General features: G+C 37.6%; 1 protein-coding gene across 2 annotated transcripts in view; it reads right to left on the reverse strand.

Annotated features, from left to right (window-relative positions):
- PIK3C2B (phosphatidylinositol-4-phosphate 3-kinase catalytic subunit type 2 beta) overlaps nt 1–20316 on the reverse strand; it is a 110138-nt gene that overhangs the window by 81666 nt on the left and 8156 nt on the right. For both annotated transcript variants that reach the window (XM_007429729.3, XM_025167621.2), the window contains exon 2: nt 129–1138. In XM_007429729.3, the coding sequence (XP_007429791.1) occupies nt 129–1052 (924 nt within the window). In that variant the 5' untranslated portion in view covers nt 1053–1138. The remainder of the gene's footprint in view (nt 1–128; nt 1139–20316) is intronic.

Below are 20316 nucleotides of genomic sequence, written 5' to 3' on the forward strand. Positions count from 1 at the left end.
TCCCGGAATATCCATACTGAATTTGAAAGCATGAATATTAAGAAGGTTATGAGACTCTCTCAGCCATGTTCTGGCAGAAGGACTTAGGCTCCTTAAATACACATCTTGTTTACATAAAATAGTCTTACTGGATCTGCTGATATCCTCCGGTTCTTGTTGAGGGCAGCATTCTTCCATCCACCAGATCTGGAGACATAAGTCCTGGGAGGGACTTGAGGAGGCATGGTCTTGCTGCGAGCAACTGGCTTCCCACTGCTTTCTTTCTCAAAAATGCTTCTGCCTTCCTTCCAGCTCCAAGTGGCTTCTCTCAGAAGATCAGTGTCATAAGTGGACTTGAGGTTGAGTCGGGTGATGGCATCATTTATGCCATCATAGTCTACTGTGCTATATGGGTCTTCCTCTGAGATTCTATGACCCAGCAATTTTCCATCAGCTCTCTCATGGGATGAGGAGAACATGTTGATATTATTGGATTGGGGTCCTTTGAGGGAAGCTTGATTTGCTTCAGAGGTGTTCCAGATGGTGATGCGAGGGGGCAGTGGGGGAGGAGAAAGCTTCTTGGGTGACCTACCACCACTGCTGTGCTGGCAGGGTGTAGTATTGAGGGGCTCATTGAGGAAGTCTCTCCCTGTGCTATCAAAGATGTACAAATAGTCACTAGACAGAGGATTCTTCAACCAAGGATGACTTTCTGCTTCAGGCACCATTCTGGATGAGGTAGTGTTGTTGGTCTCCAAAGCTCTTGAAACTTCTTGGCCAGAGAGCGCATTGTAGTTGAGAGTTGGGTCTGAGCCAGAGAGGCCTCGCATGACTTTGATATTATGGCAGTCATTCCTTACAGCAGGTATGTTGTAATCCAGAATGGGATCATCCCAAGAAATGAGAGGTTGGTCGGTGTTTTGCTTTGCCTGATTCTCCTCCTTGTCTTGTCTCAGGCGGGACAGAGCATCATATTCCATCTGCAGGGCTTCTGCAAGAGCCAGCTCCTTACGGCTAATCCCCACAGACTCCAAAGATTGCCAGTGCTCTCCATTTCCTCTGGTTGCAGACATCTCTTGGAAAACAAATGTTGAAACCAGTGACTACTGGATGCTCAATTCAGGTTTTAGGAACAAAGGCATGCTGTGCCACCAGCCACCTACAAGAGAAGAGACCAGAAGAACACAGTAGTAAGAGTGAGTCTCATTAATATCTATCTGCTTTATTGAGAGATTTTCAAGTGTTTGATCAGCACTTGAGAAAACAAGCTGCTACTACTGCTATCACCACCACCACCACTACCTCAGCTGAAAACTAGAACAGTCAGCAATTATTTGTCCCCTAGGAAACCAACCCTGAAGTATTATGTTCATGTTCAATAATTCACCAAATAACTCAAGTTTATGTGTTTTTTCTGCAGAAAATGGCAAGGTATGTGATCCCAAGACAAAGCAGACATTTAGCTGCTAACTATCAAGACTAAGGAAGCTCAGAAATATCTCTGTTGATTCATCCATAGATGAATTTAATAATATATGAAGTAGTTTGTTTGTTCAGAATAAATGGCCATCAACATTCTCTCCCATAGGAGACAAGCAAGGGACCCATTAAAAACCTTTCAGCAGGACATGACTGCAGTGGCCCCTTCTCCTCATATTTCCAGAGTTCAGAGACATACCATTTCTGATATAGTGCATAATAATATTAATCACAACGTATACTTCAATCTCAATGACTTTGTTTAATCTCCTCTTAAAAGCTATTCAGGTTTCTATCATCATATCCTGAGGAACTGAATTCCATAATTTAACTCTATATTGTTTGAATAAATACTGTATGCCTTTTGTCTATCTGAAATCTCCCACTATTAAGTATCTTTTTGTCATATCATTTCCATGGGGCTTCCCAATAATTGACTTCAAATGGTTGCGGATAGTTCATCCTGCCACCTAATATACACCAGGTTTTCCCATCTGGAACCTTGTAGTTCCATTGACCATGATGGCTTGGGATAATGGAGTTCTCATCGAAACAAATCTGGAGAACACCAAATTAGGGATGGCTGACCTATACTTTATTTGTAACTCAAAATTCTCCAACATATTATCTAACATAGAGGCAAGCTAAAAGTTTAGTCCTATGCATAATTCTTAGAAATAATCTGTAAACCACTGCTTCCAAAGAAGTATGCACTGGAAAGGGTTGTTTACCAAAGGTCAAAGCAGTTTGCTATTGAAATTCATAAGCAAAATTGTTCTCATCATGATTTAGGGGTATATATATATATAATTGTTGTTGTTTCTGTTCTCTTCCATTCATATCAAATATGAAAAAAGAAGAAAAATTAAGTGTATTCTGCTATTCTGATTGGCTCCAGCCCAAAATATGCAAACCACGGTTACCACAGAATTCTCAGTGGCAACCAGATGCTATCTAGTAGCCAATGCACTGATTCTGGAATCCCATTTGAATAATCAAGTGAAGCATAGACCATAAAATCTGCGCCAGGTAGTTCTCTATCTCACAATTAGTAAAATAGATAAAACAAATGTGTGGGAAGAAGGATCTTGGAAAGAGACCTTCTCAACAGTATTGCAATGCATTTGGGCAGTAGATTAGGGAATTCAAGAATAGACCACTAACAGGTCTCTCCAAAACTAGTGTGTTCTCTTCAACAATTTTTTATATAATTTTTATTAGACATTTTAACATAAGTAAAAAATAAACATGAAAATCTGTAAAGAGAAATTAAGAAAAAGATAAAAGAAAAAGTGCAGAAAACAGTACAGATAGAAAAAAGAAAAAGATATATAAAGAAGCAACTTCCTATCTTCTTTACAGCAGTTACAAACAAACTTATTATCTCTCCTCCCTTTTTAAGATTACATTACATGGTTTCCTTCTTTCCATATTCAACCCTTTTTAATCAGCAAATCCATAAATCACCAATTCATATTTTTTTTTCCATTTTCACCAAAAAGTCCGTAAGAGGTTTCCAGTCTTTTATGAAAGTACTTACTGCTTTATCCCTGATCAAACGGGTCAATTTTGCCATTTCTGTCCATTCTGCCATCTTCACAATCCACTCCTCCATTGTGGATATTTTAGTGTTTTTTCATCTTTGTGCATATAATAGTCTTGCTGCAGTTACCATATACAAAATCAATCTCCCCTAAGTCTTTTCTAATTGACTATCCATAAGTCCCAATAAAAAAAGTTCTGGTTTCATCTGAATATTAATCTTTAAAATTCTTTGCATCATGATGTGCATTTATATCCTTTTTTGTTTGTTTGTTTGCTTTTTTGCAAGTCCACCATGTATGGTAAAATGTCCCTTCATGTTTTACACATTTCCAACATTGATTAGAAGTACCTTTATACATCTTATATAATTTCTCTGGTGTCATATACCATCAATACATCATTTTATAAAAGTTCTCTCTTAAATTATAACACAATGTGAATTTCAGTCCTTTTAGCCACATTCTCTCCTATTGGTCTATTCATTATAACCAAAATTCTTAGCCCATTTTATCATGCACTCTTTAACTTCTTCTTCTTCTATTTCAAAACTCAACAGAAGTTTATACATTTTAGCAATCACATGTTAATTATTTGTACATAATTCAATTTCAAATTCCATCTTATGTTGTTTAATTCCAGTTACCTTTTTATCTATATTAAATCTCTCCAACAATTTCAAGGAAAAATAGAAAATTATAAACTATAAAAAAATGAAATTCCCTTGCAAAACTTCAGATCTGCTGTGAGGATTAGCAGGAGCATGTAGTCTCAATCAGTATTCTCAAGCCTCAGTTCCAGACATATCCTAAGCATATTATAAGGCAAGTATAAAACACCCTCATTTGTAATTGATATAGTAATAGCATGAAGGTTGCAACCTAGGAAGAACAGGGTATAAATCATCAGCTCACAGAATGATCACAGAGCAGTTTCTCTTTTTGTTTTCTGCTTTCTCTCTGTCATGCCCATACATTCACACACATGTATACTCAGCTTCACATTCACTCACATATATACTTTACTGGATTGTCGTGAGGATAAAGGAGTGGGGAACAGGTGTGCACTTTCAACTTTTTTGCAGAAGGTAAGATAAAACTATAATAAATAGCAGATAAATAAGTCCATCTGGAAATGCAGGTAATCCTTGCTTAATGACTGTTCGTTTGACAACAGTTTGAAGTTACGATGGCCTAATAAAAAGTGCTTTATGACCTGTACTCACATTTACAACTGTCGCAAACCATTGCCACACCTCCCACAGTCACGTGATTGCGATTTGCGCCTTTTTTTACAATGGCCTTAAAGCGAACCACCATGGTCATTAAACAAATCACATGGTCGTTAAGCGAATTCTGGCAAAAAAAATCAGTTGGGGAAGCTGGATTCACTTAATGACCATGTGATTTGCTTAGCACCATGGTGATTCTTTTCACAGCCATCATAAAACTGGTTGTAAAATCAGCTCCGGTCACGTGTTGACTTGCTTAATGACTGCCCTGTTTAACAACCTATTTGCCAGTCCCTATTATGGTCGTTAAATGAGGACCACCTGCATAGGAAATGTATTTGTGTTTTCCTCAATTTACACTAATGGAAAATGAGATGACGTTGTTAAAGCATGTGTTGAAAACACTTTATGAGAAGCCTGGCAAGGATTTAAAGAATTGGCCTCTTTTGTAGGTGTCAGTGAAAGTGCAACTCCTTAGTCTTCTCAAGGTATTCCATCAATCTACATTCTAGGCACTTAATTAATAATCGTACTTGCTATGATTAACATATAAATAGGGACCCACTGAACATTCTGTTAACACTATTCTTAGGCAGTAACACTGCAACACATTAACAGCTCATGATTTAGAGCAAAAAAACAGCAGGGCAAATGACAGCAACAAATGCTAAAACATGTACAAAATATGGCAAAGCTAGAGGAGAAGAGCTGTGATGTTCTCTAGAATCCACATGGTTGGGACACTAAGGCAAAGTGAAGTCAGGTGTTAGCTCTGCCCAGGGCAGAAAGACTAAAGCTTATGCCTTAGGTTTAGCCACAGTATGATCTGTGTGGCTTGGACTTAAAGGGTTATATGAACCCAGACACTGTAGCTTATAAACCACAGTTTATGGCTTAGCATGCTATGTAAATCCAGATTTTTGGGGTTTAATCAAACCATGATTAAAACAAGTCATGGGTTAGAACAATGTGTGAAGCCAGCATCTAGAACTCATAGGGCTACAGGAGTTGGAAAGCTTTCCTACAGAATATTTAATACCAACCTCACTCATCCTAATGAATCAGAGGGTATTAAATGGGTAACTCTGATGCAATAGGCTTCAGCTGATGAATCAGGAGCCAGTACTAAATTGCAGCTGAGCTAAGGTGGGCTATATCAACATTACTATCCTAAAAACACGGGATGCAAAATTTAGAATTTGGTCCCCAAATGCAAGCCCTTGATTTAAAAAATTATATAGTGAAGAATTTTCTTGGTTGTTGAGAGCAGAGGAAAGAAGAAATGCTCCATTGTTCAGTACAGATAAAATATTTCAGATTCCATCCTTGGCATTTCCAGTTGAAGTAATCACTCTGTCTCAAATGTTTCAGAATTACAACATAAAACAGCTAAAAATGCTAAAAAATAAACAACTGCTAGATAATAAAAACTAAAAAGTAAGTCTATGAATGAGTATAAAAGTCCATGGCAGCCTACATACAGAGTTAAAAATCAAAAGGCATAATAGAATAAAAATACATTTGCTGGCAGTGAAATGACCATAAAATAGACTGGAATAGACTCTAGGAAGGGAATTCCATCATGAGAAGGTCCATTCCTGAATGACCACATTAGGCTGGAAAGATAAATGGAGCAGGGGCTCTGTTTATGATTTTAGATCAAAGAAAGAAATATACCATAAAAGGGCATTCTTTCAAAAACTGAGATTCTAAGCCTGTGGTAGGCAATCTGTGGCCCCAGGGCAGCAGAAAGAACTTCAGTCCCCTTTCTGTGGCCCTTAGCCTCTTCATAGCATGCTGTCCAATAGACTAATAATAAAGTGGCCATACTTTCATTTTATTAAACAACAGACACCATAATTGTATTCATAATACCTTTTCACATTTGTGGCTTTGTACCACAAAAATTTTTTTTCTTAACTTTTTATTTAAACGTGCCACCCATGTCACAACTCTTGGTGGCATACATGAATTAAAGGACTCTTGGTGGCATACATGAATTAAAACCCACAGTTATGAACAATAACCCATGACACCCAAGGTAAACAGTACCTCCCAATCATAAAGCCACACCAACAGTAGAGCTCACCTAACCTCCAGGCCTGAGCCAGGTCTTCAGAGCCTTGCAAAAGACTAACAAGGGCCAGGGGCATCTGGATCTCAAAGGGGACGGGGTTCAAAGTGCTGCAATATTCACAGAGTATCCTAGCAAAAGTGTTCAGTCTGATCCCTATTACAAATCAAGAAAACCAGTGTGTTTTTCAATATGCTGAACCATTAACCACAAAACAGTAGAGAACAGCAACTAACATACAAGTGAAAAGTGTGTGATATGATGGTACAGCTGTAACAGAGGCTGATATTATCCTGACTCTACTTTCTTCCCAAAGGTGACAACTCCTATGAGATTATTTCCACTCCTAGAGACAGCCTTTCTAATTTTACATGCCAGAGAAGCAGGAAGAGATTTCAATAAGAGCATATCCTGTCCAATATTCATCCCTGTTCTGGATGTTTGAAAAGGAAGTCTTCCTTATGAAGTCTATTCGCTTGTTTCCCCTTTTTCTCAGTTCAAATTACATCAATCCCCCTCTATATGAAAGTATTAATATACTAAACTACTAGCAATTATAAATATACTACTAATAATAAATTAACCTAGCTACACAATCATTCACAGGTCTGTTGAAAGAGGAACAATTTGCATACTCTGTACTAAGTCTTCCTGAAACCTATTAGCAAAGTTTAAGACCTGTTTCAGATGTAATAGTGTCCGATAAATCAGTTATCAGATCCAGAACAATCACTGTAGAGAAAACTTTGAAACTCCTCTTCTCCCATTCCTTGATCATCCACTTTTTAAGCAGGAGAATAAATTTGCCTTGTACAAGGAATAGGAGATTTCTTGGAGATTTATAAAATTGAAGATTTAATTATAGATGGCAATCCTGCTACTTCTGCATACATTTTATAATATGGACACAACTACCAATTTGGATTCAAATGAGTCAACTTCAATCCTTCTTTCTTAAAATAATCAGTCATTAACGATGTTTAAAGAATAGTATATATCATTTAATAGCAAGAGAATCTTATCAATAGCATTTTTATACTAAATCTGATGGGATCTCTTGAAAGTCCTAAAAAAAGGGGTGTGTGTGATGATTTGGATTCCTAAACTGTTTAATCTCACTGGAATTCTTTATGGCATAGAATTTCTTTTAAATCTATTTCAGCAAATCATCATGAAGTGGCCATGAAGGTAATCCATAGGTGGCAGAAAAATAAACTTTCTAGACTGATAATTGTTGATAGCAATGCCCAATTAGTCAGTGTTTTTTGTTGAAAGTTTTTGAATAAATTGAGAAAATATCCAAAAAAACTTCACAATGAGTTCTGTCGTTGGTTTTCTACATCCCTAGGGCATAAGAACACTGATTCAGTTATTAGTATGAACTGCTAGCTATATTACTCCAAATCACTGGAAAACCAAAACACAGATGGACCTTGTTAGTTGCAGAAGTCTGCACCAGAGATAATAAAACTGTACCAGAGATCTATGAATCTATACTCCTACAGGAACTGCCTACAAACTGCTCTTGGTTTATTCCAATGCCTGCCTCAGCTTCAAAGAAAAAAGGACTATTCCAACCACCAGCATGATGTGGTCATTGGAGTAAGCCACAAGCAGTCTACAAACAGCACTAGCATCTAGCAGCACAACCAAGAAGTATCTCCAGTAAGATGGTGAAAGTGCCACCAATCAGATGAGTCACTCTGAAACCACATGGAACCTCATAACCAGATTGACCAGGCAAGATCCACCATGACCAAGCAAGGGAAAATGGGAACAAATACAGTGCACAGATGACCTGACTCTTAAAAAATGTATTAATCATATAAGCAAAGCCTATCCACCACTGTGCACCTATGTAAAGTAATGAAAAACAAGGTCAAAACTGTTCAACTGTACTTACTCCTAAGAAGTTTCTCTTAACGTTTATTTATTTATCACTCACTCACATTTATATGGCCACCCATCTCACAAAAAGCAACTCTGGGTGGTGTACAACAATCAATAAAAAAACAATCATTATAAAAATATAAAAAGTCATTAAAAATGAAAATCACTATAAAAAATGTAAAATATGCAAACCACACAGAGAGAGTAAAAAGTTCAACCACAGTGGAACCATCTAAGAGTATCTCCAGTTCCCTGGGACCCCCAGGCCTGGTGACATAACCAAGTCTTGAGGGAATTCCGAAATGATAGCAGGGATGGAGTTAACCTGACTTCGGGGGGCAGAATGTTTCATAGGATGGGCACCACAACAGACAAGGCCTTCCTTCTGGGACTCACCAAATGTAGGCCCCTAACAGATGGTACTCACAGCATGCCTTCTCTGCCAGACCTGATGTAATGGCCTGATGTAATTGGGGAGAGTCAGTCCCTCAGATAACCCAGTCCCATGCCACGAAGGGCTTTAATGTTCAATTGGAACCTGCCTTCCTGCCACATACGACTATTAACAGTATTCTGTAGCCCACACTCTGGGATGATAGAGTAGAGGTGGCCTTGTTTCCTGTTTTCTGCTTTAGATATCCATAATATCCCTGCTCAGTCTTCTCTTTTGAAAGATTCCCAGTTCCCTCAATTTCTCTTTAGAATTATTTGCTTGGTTATTGTCACTGCTGTTCTCTGTACTAGGCCTGGTTTGACTGAATCCTTCAGCTAAGGATGAAGGACACAGTACTCAAGACAGGGAATGACCAATGCAGAATAAAGTGGAATTATTGTTCTCTGTGATTTAGAAGCTATATTCTGCAGAGGCATCTAAAATTCCTACTTTTTTTTTTTTTTTTTTTGCAGCCACATCACATTGCTCACTTATATTCAGTTCATAATTAATTACTATTTCAAAACTTTTTCCATTTCCATTACTGCCAAATATTCCCCATTCTAAACCTCTGTGCTTGATTTATATTTCCTAAGTGTATTACTTAGCATTTATCTGTATTTAATTCTATTCTATTCTATTCTATTCTATTCTATTCTATTCTATTCTATTCTATTCTATTCTATTCTATTCAGCCAGTTTCTTTAACCTATCAATATAGTCTTCAATTTTATCTCTGTCTTCTAGACTATTTAATGTTCCCCCCTTTTTTTACAAATTTGATAAGCATTCCCTCCCTCTCCTCATAGAAATAATCAATAAAAATGTTGAAGAGTGGAGGGCCTAATATTGAACCTTGTGGCACCCCGCCTGATGCCTCCCTCTAGTTTGATGAAGAACCACTGATGAACACACTGTTAATTTTCAAGCCAGCGAAGTATTCAGTTAATAATCTTATTTAATGTATTCACAATTATCATTCAGCATACATTTAATTGGATTGCTAATCAGAATATTATACAGTATTTTGTTAAGTGCTTTGCTGAATCAAAATATACTATACCCACAGTATTCCCAACAGTATACTAAGAAAGTTACCCAGTCAAAAATGAAACAGGGTTTCTTAGGCAAGATTTGCTTCTGACAAATCCATGTTGACTTCTGGCAATTATTTTGAAGATGCTTTATAGATCAATCCTTTAATCATTTGCCCTAGAATCCTTCCATTTAACAATGATCTACAGTTCTCAAGATTTTTTTAGCTCCTTTTTAAATCTAAGGACATTTGGCCTATTCCAATCTGTAGGGTTTCTTAAATACCAGCAAATTCCTTTATTAAACCAGGATATAATTCATTTCGCCTCAAAGATTGAAATCCATTGAAAGTAAACAAGCATTCTCAGACCATGTTTATATCAACTACAAGCTTCAAACCTTTATCATGTTTTTCACAATTGTTAGACTGAATACATACCCTCTTTTTGGAGGGCTGAGTAAAATTAGGAACTTCCCTTGTTACATTTACTGTCTTCACTTAGCAGCTGCTCTAGTTATTCTTTTCTCCTTTTGTTTCAGCAAAGCTGAAGAAGCCCTCTTGTTGCTTTTAGCATCCTTAACCAACTTCACATTTTGGCATCATCACTACACCTTTGGGCTGATCATTTTTGTTGTCCTGTCCCTATTATCACCTCTTTTTTGTCCTTTTTTGTGTCCTCCTCCTGCCCAGATATTCTTTAAAATTTCGTACAGCCACACTGTCTTCTGCTATCTTCTATTCCCCCCACCTCCGGAATTATTTGTTATTATCATCTTAGTGTCGCCTCCTTTTTTTTTAGACTCAACCATGTTGAGCTTCTTTTCTCACTAATTTCTCAAAATGCATGGGAATTCCATTTAAGAACACAAGTTTCTTACATTCTTAAATTCCACTTTAAGTCCAAGCCAAACTTTTGATTATTTTCAACTTTAGTGTCAAGTGCTCTAAAATGAGAAGTCTATTTTCTCAATATTCCTGCTGCAGCGGTTTCATATAAATCTACCCTATTGGTTAGTATCAAGTCCAGGATGGTGAATCTTGATGTGCCTTACTCTAATTTGTGAAGGAGAAAGCTACCAACTCAGGAAGGACTACAGCTGGCAGAGTTTGTCTCTCAATATATACTAGAATAATACTAACCATTATTGCTACTTCCTAACTCTTTAAGAGAGTGGAAACTATGACCTTCTCTTTGTTAGGGTGAACACTAGGGATATGTACAATTAAGTGTTTCAGGAACAAAATATTCTGTTCCTCCTTTGAACCACACCATTGCAGAGGTCTAGTCTATCCCCAGAATGCATAGTTTTGCATATCTGCATCAAGTGCTAAGACTGCATTCACTGTACACTTATTTTACCCCAAATATAAATATTCCTTATTGTATCACCAAGTTAGCTCAGCTGGATTTCTCAGCCGGCTGTGGATATTTTAATATATGGTGCAATTCCACTTCTCTTTCTATTGCTTCTGCTTCTTTTGAACAAATCACTTCCTTACATTGTTAAAGATTGTTATTTCATTTCCTTAGACTGCTATATTCCAGTTGACTCCTCCCACTAAGTCTCAGTTATACCTGTTAATTACATTTGCTTTCTTGTACTAAGAGTTTAAGTTCATTTTGTTTATTTTGCATACTTGGAGCATCAATATATCAGCAACAAAGGTCATGAACTTCAGCAGTGATTGAATGGTTTATCATCACTGATTGTTAATTGTAAATAACTTATTTAATAAACGCTTAATACAGTACCTTTGAATGTGTCTGGGGGATTGGATTTTGTGGGAGAGAATTTAAAATTTTACCTTTGTCTTTGATCCTACCTGTTTTGGAAGACTGACCTTCAGCAGGCTGTCCACAATCCAGGTTTGCCTTTGTACCAAAACAGGTTAGCAACCCCTGACTTCTTCAAACAAAAGCTCTGCCTCTGAAACATGCATTACAGCTGTTTTGTTCTTAAACAACTTATATCAAACCAATATATCCCTATTAGCAGAGCTGCTGGGTATCCTATTTGAAATGAGCAGTCAGAGCTCTTTAAAGGTGAGAACTGGGTTATGATTCAGTTATTGGTATTATCCCAGTAGTTTGTCTGTATTTAGTTATTATATTTATTTCCTGCCATACTCCCAGGTTCACAAAAATGCAGATATAAAAATATCCCAATCAATAAAATCAAAGAACTGAAAGACACCAATGATCAATCGGATAATTCAAAAAATGTGCCAAGCTCAAAAACACCTTCCAGAAAAGCTTCCACTGTTTTCAGAAGGCAGCAAAGATCGGAGCTAATCTAATATCCAGTGGGAGGCCTTTCCACAGAACTGGCGACATGCCTTGGCCCTCTGCATCTCCCCAAAGTGGGGAACCATCAGTTGCTTATCTTGGCAAGATCAAATAGCTCAGACTGATTCTAGCAGACAAGGTTACAGCCAACATCGGGAGAGACATTTATGTGGGATTTGTTGCCTTTGCTATCAAAATAAGTTGAGTGGGCTTGGATAATGTGTACTTTGACTTAGCAGAGCAAGGGAGGGCAGCATTTGTTGCTTGGTCTCAGGCAGAAAAATGTATTAGAGTGATAGAAATTTTAATTACCCTGGTCTGATATGACACAGCAGTGCCTCCTAAAGCATCTGATAAACTTACCCTATTGGGACAGATCTGAATACATAGATTTCAGCTGTCCCATGTAATCCCCTTTAAACAAAGGCAAAACTAGTACAAACCTGTCTGTAATTTTTTAAAATTCCACCAAGGATCCTTAAGAAGATGAATTTATCCCCTAGAAGATAATTGATTATTTACTTGCTAGAACTTGGACATCATAAGTGGAACACTTTCCTCAACTAGTCAAAGCAACAGTCAGCCTTCTCAAAGAAGTTGGCTTTCACTTCTCTTTTCTCTCCTCCATCCCAATAATTCTCTTAACCAACAATTCTATTAATTGCCAACAATTCTATTAATGTGTGATGGGGGGAATACTCAGAAAGGAGGCAAGAGACAAGGAGAACAAAGAACAAGAAGGACCTGCCTACTAATACCTAAGCAGTAGGCTCCAAAAATCTCTCTCCAGCCAATGAACATGTGATGAAACCTAATACTTTATTCAAGAAGGTAAACAGTAACTAATTTAGCTAGGCTGAATTTATTGTGTTCATTTGGAATCATCTCTGTATGATTGCTTTGCCTTGTTTTCCCTATATTTCCTTTTGATATCTAGATATTTGGCCTTATTGGGGTTTTTTTTGTTTTTTGTTTAGTTTTAAAAAGGAATTTCTCATTAAAATCTACACCACATGTGAGAATCCATGCATACACAGCTACTCCCTGTGTTTCAGGATTGGCATAACATTTGTTTAGTTTGGTACTTCTGGGCTTTACACAGTAAAGTCTAAAATACCCTTCTTTCTATTTTCCTAAAGCTGGGCTGAACAGAGAGGTCCCAGATAGGAGGACTAAGATCTCCCCAGTTCGAATGACTTGTAAGATTGATATCAGCCCCACTAGGTAGACTAGACCACGAAATCAACTCCACAAGAAGACTAGAACTACCTTTACTGAGATTGGCCATCGTAACAGAATCTTGCAAGTCTGATGTACCTCCCCCTTCCCCCTTTCTTATGCCCCAGTGAATTAGAGAGGGTTTCTTGTTTCTCAGATGGGGCTTAAAAAATGTTTCAGCCCCATCTGCCAAGGTAATGGCTCTAGCATATTTTTGTCAAGTTCCTCTTCCTTACTCTCTACAGTGACATACCACTAGGGACAAATGTGGACTTATGGCAACACTTGCCATAGCAGAGTGTTAGAGAATATGCTTTGCATGCAGCCAATTCACAGTTCAATCTAGCCATCTCCATTTAAAGTGATTAGATAACAGGTGATGGAAAGACTTCTACCAGATACCCTAGGGTAGAGAATCCCAGTCAAGGTAAATAAATGTAAGGCAGCTTTTATTTACTCCAGTGCTGGGATTTATTGATTGGGTAAGGCCATCCAGTGTGACTTAGTAGAAATCTGAACAATCCCAATCATTTATCATTAATCAATTGGACTGCAGGTTAAACACAGAAAACCTCAGTAAGTTTAAAAAAGGGGGGGGGCAGATAAAATGTTAAACTAGCCTTTTCTTGCTTCCACCTCAATCAGTGAGTCTACAATCCTTTCTTCTAGAAACAACTGGATGTCAGTACAGTGGCAGAAAGAGCTTAATCAAAGTCATGGCAGTAATGGCTGGAAAGGAAGGTAAGAGCTGAAATACTACAAACGTACATGGGAGTGTATCCTGCAAAAGGCAATACAAAAGCAGCAAGAGACACTACATTTCATACTTACAGACTTTATTCCTGACCTTATGGCCTTCCTGTTTTTAATTAGTATACTCTAATAAAATTCTAATATAATTCTATAATTTAATTAGTATATTCTCTTGGGGAGATCTGCCTGCTCCACACTTAACAAATCCATCACACATTACCACTTCGGTCTTGGTTCCATCTGCAAAACAGCATGTGAAAAGGCACCATGGTGAGTGTGGTTTTTGAAGAGATGTGAATATTTATCTTATTAACAAAACAGTTATTTCATTGGCTAGGGGATATAATTCAATGGTAGAGCATGTGCTCTACTTAGAAAAGGTCCATCTTCAAGGCCCAGTATGTCCAGTAGGGCTGAAAAAGATTGTTCTCTGAAAGTCACAGCTAGTCGGTATAGGCTACACAGAACAATATGGACCATTTTTCGGACTTCATAAAAGACAATTGCCTTGCTTGTCTGCTTTCAGTCAGTCATCTTGTATAGTTTAACCCCAGTTTTTCTTATGGAAAAGCTACTGAAATAGGGAACTGCAAAGTTGAAAATAAGCTATAGGTAATCCTTTTCACTTTCCAATATATTCTCCCAATACAATAGTTGGGACAATACAAAGGTGGGAAGGCAAGAACCTACCTTCTTTCACTCTATACCACTGAAAATTCATCTATCAGGTCAAAATTTTCATATGAGTGAGAACTTTCTCTATGGCTGTGAAGATTTATATTCTAGTCATTTTCAGAAACACATGAGTCAGTGATAATTACCTTTTATTTTAGCAAGTATGATATTAGCAGCAATTTTCAGATTTCATCTGTAGCATTGCTAAGTGCTCTTTTAGGATGGTAATGATTCTCCACTTCTTGCTGAAAGCCAATGTAAAGAATCTGATAAAAGTCCAGGAGACAAATACTTAAAATAATAAATTATGGTAATGCATAAAAGGTGGAATTTTGCACATAATAATATTCTTCAGGTTGAAGTGCAAATTCATAACAATTAAAGATAAAGTTCCCTTCAGGTTGAACTCAGCTCTCAATACGTTCATGGATGCATTCATGTGGTTTTCTGGGCAGCCATATGAAATGGTTCATTTCAGGATGGTTTTCTGACTTCTGATCTAGCCTACAGCCCTGGGATTTCCTGATGACCTCCCATTCATGACCGCCCAAGTCTGATCCTGCCTGTCTTTTTCAAATCAGTCAAGGTTAGCCAGATTCTGTTACCTCATTAGAAGGCCTCATAAAGCCATTCCCTTCTTATGGATTCTGAATTGTATGTATTAGTCTTAGCCACTGGCAACACCTGGCTGAGCTTGTCTGGGCTCAGAATCTAGGCAAGGCAAATCCATAGTACTTGATTATTAAAGAAGCATCAGTCATTAAAATAGAAAAATCATAGTGACCAAATGAATGAGGATGCTTATACAACACTTGGAAGATAATGAAAAGTCCTATTTGGCCTATAACAGGGTTTAAACTAGGGCAAGAGCTTCATACCAAAGGTCTGTCCCTTCATCACCAGTTATACCTATACACACTGAAGAGATGGCAGCAATTTCAAAGAAACAAACCATGACTTGACGTTTTGGTATCCTTATCACCTTAAGTCCCAAATAAATGTAAATGGGAACAATAATCATGCTCAGCTAGGATCTTTTTTTACAAAACCATTCAGAAAATACACCCAAGATATTTTAAAGATACTGGCACTGAATTTGCTCTACACAATATGGGAAAGATGAAAATTATGGGAAGGAGAGAGAGGGAGATAGAATCATTCAATACTGCATAATGGCTGAAGGGAATGAGAAAAGATTTGCTCTGCTGCTGCACCGTGCTTCGTGGTTGTGATCTTGTTATTTTTTAAATATTTTATTTTGGGGTCTTGCTGACATCGTCAGAAGAGTCACAGCGCACCCCATTCACTACTATGGGAGATGTTTTATATTTGATACAGATATTCTTTCCTTAAAACAAATACATATATAAAGGATAGAACACCCAATCTATTTCAGAAGCATGAAAGGCACCTCAGCCCTCCAAATGTACTGAATTCTCTCCTTTGATAAACTTTTCTGATCTGCTGTGGGTTTAGGGCTATTGTCCAGAGAGCAGGGAGTTCAGCAACATTAATTACTGCGTGTTTTTTTTTAAAGATAGCTGACCATCTATGCTTGCTGCAGGCATGAAACGTCTTATCTCAGGATGCTAAGAGGATGCAGAAAAATGGATCCTCTACAGAAAGAGCAGCAAAGTCAGAATACTGGCCTTTGCAGCTCTCTGCCTGACCCTCCTCCAATTTTGGCTTACAACTGCAGGAAACCACATGAAAAGAAACCCTTTAAAAGCAAGTTGCAGGGGGGAGGGTAACCCATCTGGTAGGAGGGACATGTGTCTGCACACTTGTGGGCTATAGCAGCCCAAATGTGAACAGCCTGAGGCTTGAGCTCTTGTATTTGTAGCAGCTGAGCACCACCTGCTCAACTCAGGAGACAGACATGGGAAGTCAAGCAGAAAGATTGTGCTGAAGTCTGTGGGAATTCACAGCCAAGCCTGCACCCATCCTCCACTCCCCCTCTCCCCGCTGGCAGCACGAACTGCCAAGCATGAAGATCACTGGCAGCCGCTGAGCTGGGGAAGAGGGCGTAGCACAGGTCCACCCTCCTGGAGAGGGAGGACGGAGGGGTACAAGACCACCTGACCCCCAAGACCATGAAATCAGAGCAGCACTAAGGCAAGGCAGTCTTCTCTGATTAGCCATACAAGCCTGTATCCCAAAAAGAAAATACCCAAGTGTTTTGATTTTGTTAAGGTTTTTTGTTTAATAATTTTAATTGCAATTTTTAAAAGGGAAATACAAAACAAACAAAAAAAGGATGCAAAAACAAGTTAAAAGAAAAACAGTAATATCCAAAAAATCAATTATGAAATTGTAACACCAAAACAAACAAAAAGAAAAAATAGAAAATTAAACAAAAAAAATAATAAAAACCTGAACACAATAAATTAATATAAATTACTTAAATTTATCACATATTTATTTAATCATGTAATACCAATGTATCAAACTGTGCATGTAATTTGTCTATTCTTGTAAAATATAACATTTTTGCCAGAAGGAAAGGTATTGCAGCATTTTTTTATTAATAGAAAAAAAAGTCTTTTCAATAATGGATAAATTGCACATTTCTTGAATCCAATCTTTGTTATTTGGGGTAACAGTACATCTCCAATCTCTCAACATAATTCTCTTGGTTATTCCCCACACCTTATATAAGCAACGCTCCTCAAAAATGGTGAGATTCCACAATTTTGGAATATAATTCAAAATAACATTATCTTTAAATTCAAAACATATACCTAGATATCTGCTTATATATGTTACAATATTTTTTCAAGGAGAAACCAAAACCCAAACTGCCAATGTCCTGTCCTTATGCCTGAAACTCTACATGCCAAGATGGGGAGGAATCATCTCCAACTCAATCCTACCAAGACCAGTTGAAGCTTCTACAACCCTCTACATAGGGTCATCCTTGAAGACCACTCAGAAGCTTCAACTGGTCCACAATGCAGTGGCTTGGGCAGGGATGGGCATGTCTTATTATGCCCATGAAATACCTCTATTTCACAAGTTGCACTGGTTACCAGTATGCTTCTAGGTGTAATTCAAGGTGCTGATTATTACCTATAAAGCCCTACATGGTGTAGGGTCTGGTTACTTGAGAGACCACCTATCTCCCATAGTATTTGCCCAGCCAATTTGACCTGACAGGTTTGGTGTGTTGTGGGTTCCTTCAATTAAACAATGCCATCAATCAATCAATCAATCAAATAAACTGAACATGACCAAATCATATGAGTTAAATGTACCTTCACATTTCTTACATGTCCAATAAAGAAAATCTACTGTCCATCCTTTCTGGTACATCTCCTCCTCCTTTAAGGAGTCCAGTAGTCTTGGAATAAAATCTGTGGGTATTAGGACCACCTGGTTCCAGAGATATCCCATCTTTAACCTTGGATGGGGTTGCACTTTTCTATTCAGGGTGGTGCACAATCTGAAGGTCTTCTTGGACTCACAGTTCCTGCTCAATTATCATATGGCAGCTATGGACAGGAAGACCTTTGTATAGATCCATCTGGTATGCTAGTTATGCCCCTTCCTGGATCAGGAGGACCTTCAAACAGCCACTCATGCCCTAATCGCTTCACAGGTTGCAATGCACTCTACATAGGGTCATCCTTGAAGACCACTCAGAAGCTTCAACTGGTCCACAATGCAGTGGCTTGGGCAGGGGTGGGCATGTCTTATTATGCCCATGGAATACCTCTATTTCACAAGTTGCATTGGTTACCAGTATGCTTCTAGGTGTAATTCAAGGTGCTGATTATTACCTATAAAGCCCTAGATGGTGTAGGGTCTGGTTACTTGAGAGACCACCTATCTCCCATAGTATTTGCCCAGCCAATTTGATCTGACAGGGTTGGCGTGTTGTGGGTTCCTTCAATTAAACAATGCCATCAATCAATCAATCAATCAATCAATCAATCAATCAATCAAATAAACTGGACATGACCAAATCATATGAGTTAAATGTACCTTCAAATTTCTTACATGTCCAGTAAAGAAAATCTATTGTTCATCCTTTCTGGTACATCTCCTCCTTCTTTGAGGAGTCCAGTAGTCTTGGAATAAAATATTTTGATGAATTAATTTCAACTTCAAGTTCAAGTTCAAAGAAGCAAACTTGGATCCACTGATATTCCATTAGCAGGTATTCTAATTCTTTATTTCATAAGTGATAAATATCAGTAATTTCAATTTTAAAGATATTTTTCAATGTCTGATATAATTTCGAAGTCAGTTTATTTTCAGCAACTCCGACTTCTTTGAGGCACTTAAAGTATCTGGTCCATACTGAGAAATCCAAACATGCTTAAATTGATTATATTGCCACTGAAGAAAACATTACAAAGAAATTGATTTAAAGGAACTATTCCAGACTCTGCCCATCCTTTCTAACAGAAGATCTTCCCGGCTATTTTTAAAATACAGTTTTTTTTCTACAAAGCTAAATATTCATGAGACTTATGAGACCCAGTCTACCTTCCAGTAAAGCCCAAATATGTCCAACTGCATGTAAGCTGGGAAATGAAAAATCTTTTTTGCTACATGTTGACCCAAGTAATCGCTAGAATATTAACAAAGAGTAACTTCCTATAAAGTCCATAGAAGTTCATACTCACTTTATTTCTCTATATTTTCCACATAAATATAGATGATATAATGAATGCCCAATTATATTTTTATAAGTTTGGAAAATTAAAACCTCCTTCAAGAGATAGTCTCAACTTAGCCAATAAAATCCTTGGTTGCCTGTCTTGCCATATAAATTTCCTTAGAAGTCCATCAATCTAAATAATATACCTGTTTGGAATTAACATTGGGATACCTCTTTTAATACCTATCAATCAGGGAGTAATATTCATTTTAATAACATTAATCTCATCCCACCAATTTAGTGGATTTTAATTCATCTCGTAATATCCAGAGAAATCTGACATATTAATTTCCATATTTTTGGAAATATTTTGGTATATGCATTCCTAAATTTTTAATATATTTTGTGCATATGACAAAACCCAATATCTTACATGGATCTATTGATACATCAGATCCCAAAGGAATATTTGAATATTCTCCAGCTGTAGAGCTTCTCTTAAAATACCATCCTATCCATTTCACAGTTGCCTTGCAGACATACAGTAAGCGACCAAACTCTTTTCCATCCTTTTGGCACCTGGAAAACCTTGGTATACTACATTTCTCCAAGGAAGACAACTAAAGGCATAGATTGGCAATCTTATTTCCCCAGAGATGGAGATAAAACTCCCAGAAAGTGAGGTGAAAGAATTTAGCAGTCCTGATGAACTTCACCAATTCATTTTCACCTTGGCCACTGTTTCCTGCAGAGAATCCATCTGTTGGGAAGATTTGGTGCATATCTGCACTACACCCTTAAGCTGCTTCTGACCTGTACTCATGCCAGCTTAACTGTAAACTGGTTTTTTAAAAAATCCTGAGACTGAGTCACTTTGGCAACAGTTTGCAAGTATTCAGTCTGAACTGCAGGCTGCCACATCTCCCACTGAATAATTCCACTGTTACTGGGCCCTCCCCACTTTTCTGATTCAGGAAAGCAACTGTCAAATGCTTTTCTTCCTGTAGGCAGATCTTATTGGACATATGATACTTTTATATGTTTATATGTATATGTAATTATACATGTGGGTACTGTATATACAAAGTCAAATTGAATTTATAGTGAAAGCAT

Source organism: Python bivittatus, unplaced genomic scaffold (genome assembly GCF_059951505.1).
Source record: "Python bivittatus isolate LINGU-HERP-01145 unplaced genomic scaffold, Pbiv_v1 ctg000700_np1212, whole genome shotgun sequence".
Classification (NCBI taxonomy): Eukaryota; Metazoa; Chordata; class Lepidosauria; order Squamata; family Pythonidae; genus Python; species Python bivittatus.